General features: G+C 41.3%; 1 protein-coding gene across 1 annotated transcript in view; it reads right to left on the bottom strand.

Annotated features, from left to right (window-relative positions):
• cenpe (centromere protein E) overlaps positions 1–2,946 on the bottom strand; it is a 29,706-nt gene that overhangs the window by 10,649 nt on the left and 16,111 nt on the right. The window contains exons 32-36 of the mRNA XM_019890661.1: positions 2,688–2,891; positions 2,375–2,599; positions 2,063–2,296; positions 1,781–1,981; positions 1,313–1,393 (exon numbers count right to left, since the gene is read on the bottom strand). Of these exons, the coding sequence (XP_019746220.1) occupies positions 1,313–1,393; positions 1,781–1,981; positions 2,063–2,296; positions 2,375–2,599; positions 2,688–2,891 (945 nt within the window). The remainder of the gene's footprint in view (positions 1–1,312; positions 1,394–1,780; positions 1,982–2,062; positions 2,297–2,374; positions 2,600–2,687; positions 2,892–2,946) is intronic.

Raw genomic sequence — 2,946 nt, forward strand, 5'->3', positions numbered from 1 at the left:
GGCAGCTCCTTCAGTAAGAGACCGATACACCCGCGCTGCAAGAAGGAGAAGTATCGCCGCTCATTCCTGCCGACTGCTGTAAGGCTATTTGAATAGACAGACCTGAAAACCTGGACTCACCCATTTTTAATATGCTTATATCTCTATTTTATAATTTGTATTTATTTATATACTTTTTGTTCTTCTACTTCTCCCTTTTATAATTTTGCTGCTATAAATTGGGAATTTCTCCATTGTGAGACAAATAAAGGTTTTCTTATCTTTAATTCTATTTTTCTAAACATTGTGCAAAATAGACAAAACTTAGAGCTATTATTAGACCAAATCAAGTAAAAACGTGAACTCCTGACCACCCTCCACCCCCGAAAGTGGTGTTTTCTTCCATTCAGCCATGCCTGGGCATTCCCCCATGACAAACCATTCTTAAATACCAGCTCCGTGGAAGATTGAGGGAGCCACCCCGTACCGCCTGTGCAGACTACGCACATGCTCGCTTTCTTCAAGCAGCCACGTGAACTGCCGACAGGACTAGCTGGGAAAGAGGCGCTATGAGTGACGCCCCCACCTGACCAGCGACAATGGTTTGTCTGTTATCAATTATTTCTGAGAGGCCTGGTGAACCTTGGCCAGTACCAAAGTGAACTGGTCGGCAGATGAAGCCTTAAATTTGGCGCAATTTCCCACAATCAAACCTGCTGCAGAGGCCGGAGCTGTAAGATAATTAAACCCCACTAGTATTAAAAAATGTTATGTCATGTCTTGTTATACACATTACCATGTGCATAAATGAATAGTCCATCACTGATGTATAAACACTGTCACTTGACTCTGGATGTAAGCCTCAAAAAAACATTATGATTTACCGTTTCGTGGGTGGTGCACACAGCAGGCAGCTTTCGGATGACATTAGGAAGGGGCGGGGTTTTAGTAAATTAGGCCTCTAATTTCCGAGCACGAAAAATAGCCGCCAAAATAACTGATTTCATAAGAAATTAGATCGCCATTGTGACAAAAGTAAAATATATAATCATATACAGTACTGTATGCGCTTTTAGTTGACTGTGAAAAGCTGAAAATAGCATGCTATAAGCCCTTGAAGGCAATGCCAATCTGTCCAAGTGTTTCAGTTCAATAATACATTTGCCAAACTTGTTTACATTTAAACAATATACAAACGAGTAGCACACTTCACTATGTTCTGTACAGTAGCAAAAACAAACATTTATTTTTGTGGGGAACATGTGTGTCCCTAAAACTACCCGGTATGTAAAGTATCTTGCGATTACAGAATAAAAAGTGAGTTCAAGCAAACCTGCTGTGATGCGATTGCCTCCGCTTGAACCACCGTTTCATTTTGCTTTAATGTGTTTAGCTGCTCTTCCAGCTGCTGTACCTGGAGGCAGAGGGAAACATTTACAGAACTTGTTAAGACTACCCTTACTGAAAGCATTTAGAAGATAAAGAAAATATTTACTGTTGCATGTTTTGATGAAGATGGACATGCCCTATTCTTTGTAATCTGTCAAAACTGATCTGCACAAAGTTTAAAAAAGCCCATGACAGAGACCTACCTCCTGTCGAAGGTTGGTCTCCATTTTTGTCGCCTCAGCCTGTTGTAGCAAACTTAACTGATTCTGCTCAATCATACTCTCTTGCATTGTGGAGGCCTGTGATTGACGATCAACAATAATGTAGCGCTTCAAAAATGGTCTGTAGGAGTTTATATTTTGAACAAGCAACTGGCTTTGAATTACAATGAAACACGACTACAAAACTGTACCATGCTTAGCTTGTCCTGCAGCTCCGTTTTGAGCTGTTTTGTCTCCCATTCAAGTTCTTTCAACGTCTCCTGCAACTGAGCTCGCTCCTCGGTGAGAGACCTCAGTGTGCAATTCAGCTTCTCCAGCTCCTCAAAAGAACGCTGACATCTACTTTCCTGCTCAGCTTCAATTCCTTTGATTTTCTCATTTAAACACATTTTCTGCAAAGAAAACATTGTTCCGTTTAGTCAGTTGCACAACAACATTAAAAGCAAGCATATAGTGTTTACAATGCAACAAACCTCAGCTTGAAATATTTCTGTCACGTCTTCTAGCTTCGCCGCGAGCTGATTTTTCTCCTGATTGAGTCTCTCCAGTGTCTCCTGCAACTGAGCTCGCTCTTCACTGAGAGACATCACAGTGCAGGTCAGCTTCTCCACTTCATCAGCGGCGCTCTGAAATCTGCTTTCCTTCTCAGCCTGTAGAACGTCTCTCTCAGCTTCAACTAGGTCGAGTTTTTCAGCTAAATGCATTTTCTACCAAGGAAAATGAGAGCCAATGCCTTTGTTGAGTCAATTTTTGAAAACAAATCTTACAGTATGAATGAAACAAACCTCCACTTGATATTTTTCTGTTAGGTCCTCCAGCTTTGCTACAAGCTGATCTTTTTCCTGTTTTAGTATCTCCAGTGTCTCCTGCAACCCAGCTCGCTCTTCACTGAGAGATATCACTCTGCACGTCAGGTTCTCCAAGTCCTCTGTGGAGCTCTGATCTCTGCTTTCCTTCTCAACTGGTAGAACAGATTCAAGCACTTTGAATTTCTCAATTAAGTGCATTTTCTGCAAGAATTGAACAGTCAATGCCTTTGTTTAGTCAAGTTCAATGTGTCGACTTGTAAAAACAACCTTACAGTACCAGATAACAAACCTCTGCTTGATGTGTTTTTGCCGCATCCTCCAGCTTTACTGCTAACTCATTTTTCTCCTGATTTAATCTCTCCAGCGTCTCCTGCAACTGAGCTTGCTCCTCAACGAGAGACATAACTTTGTGCTTCAGGTTGTCCAAATTGTCAGCCTGTGGGGGTTTTTTGTCAGCTTTCACACACTCAAGTTTTTCTGATAAAGCTCTTGTCTGTAAAGAGGGAAATGTTAGAAAGAAAAAAACATGGCGGTGATTTAGAGAAAGC

The sequence above is a fragment of the Hippocampus comes genome, unplaced genomic scaffold (genome assembly GCF_001891065.2).
Source record: "Hippocampus comes isolate QL1 unplaced genomic scaffold, H_comes_QL1_v1.1 scaffold174, whole genome shotgun sequence".
Taxonomy (NCBI): domain Eukaryota; kingdom Metazoa; phylum Chordata; class Actinopteri; order Syngnathiformes; family Syngnathidae; genus Hippocampus; species Hippocampus comes.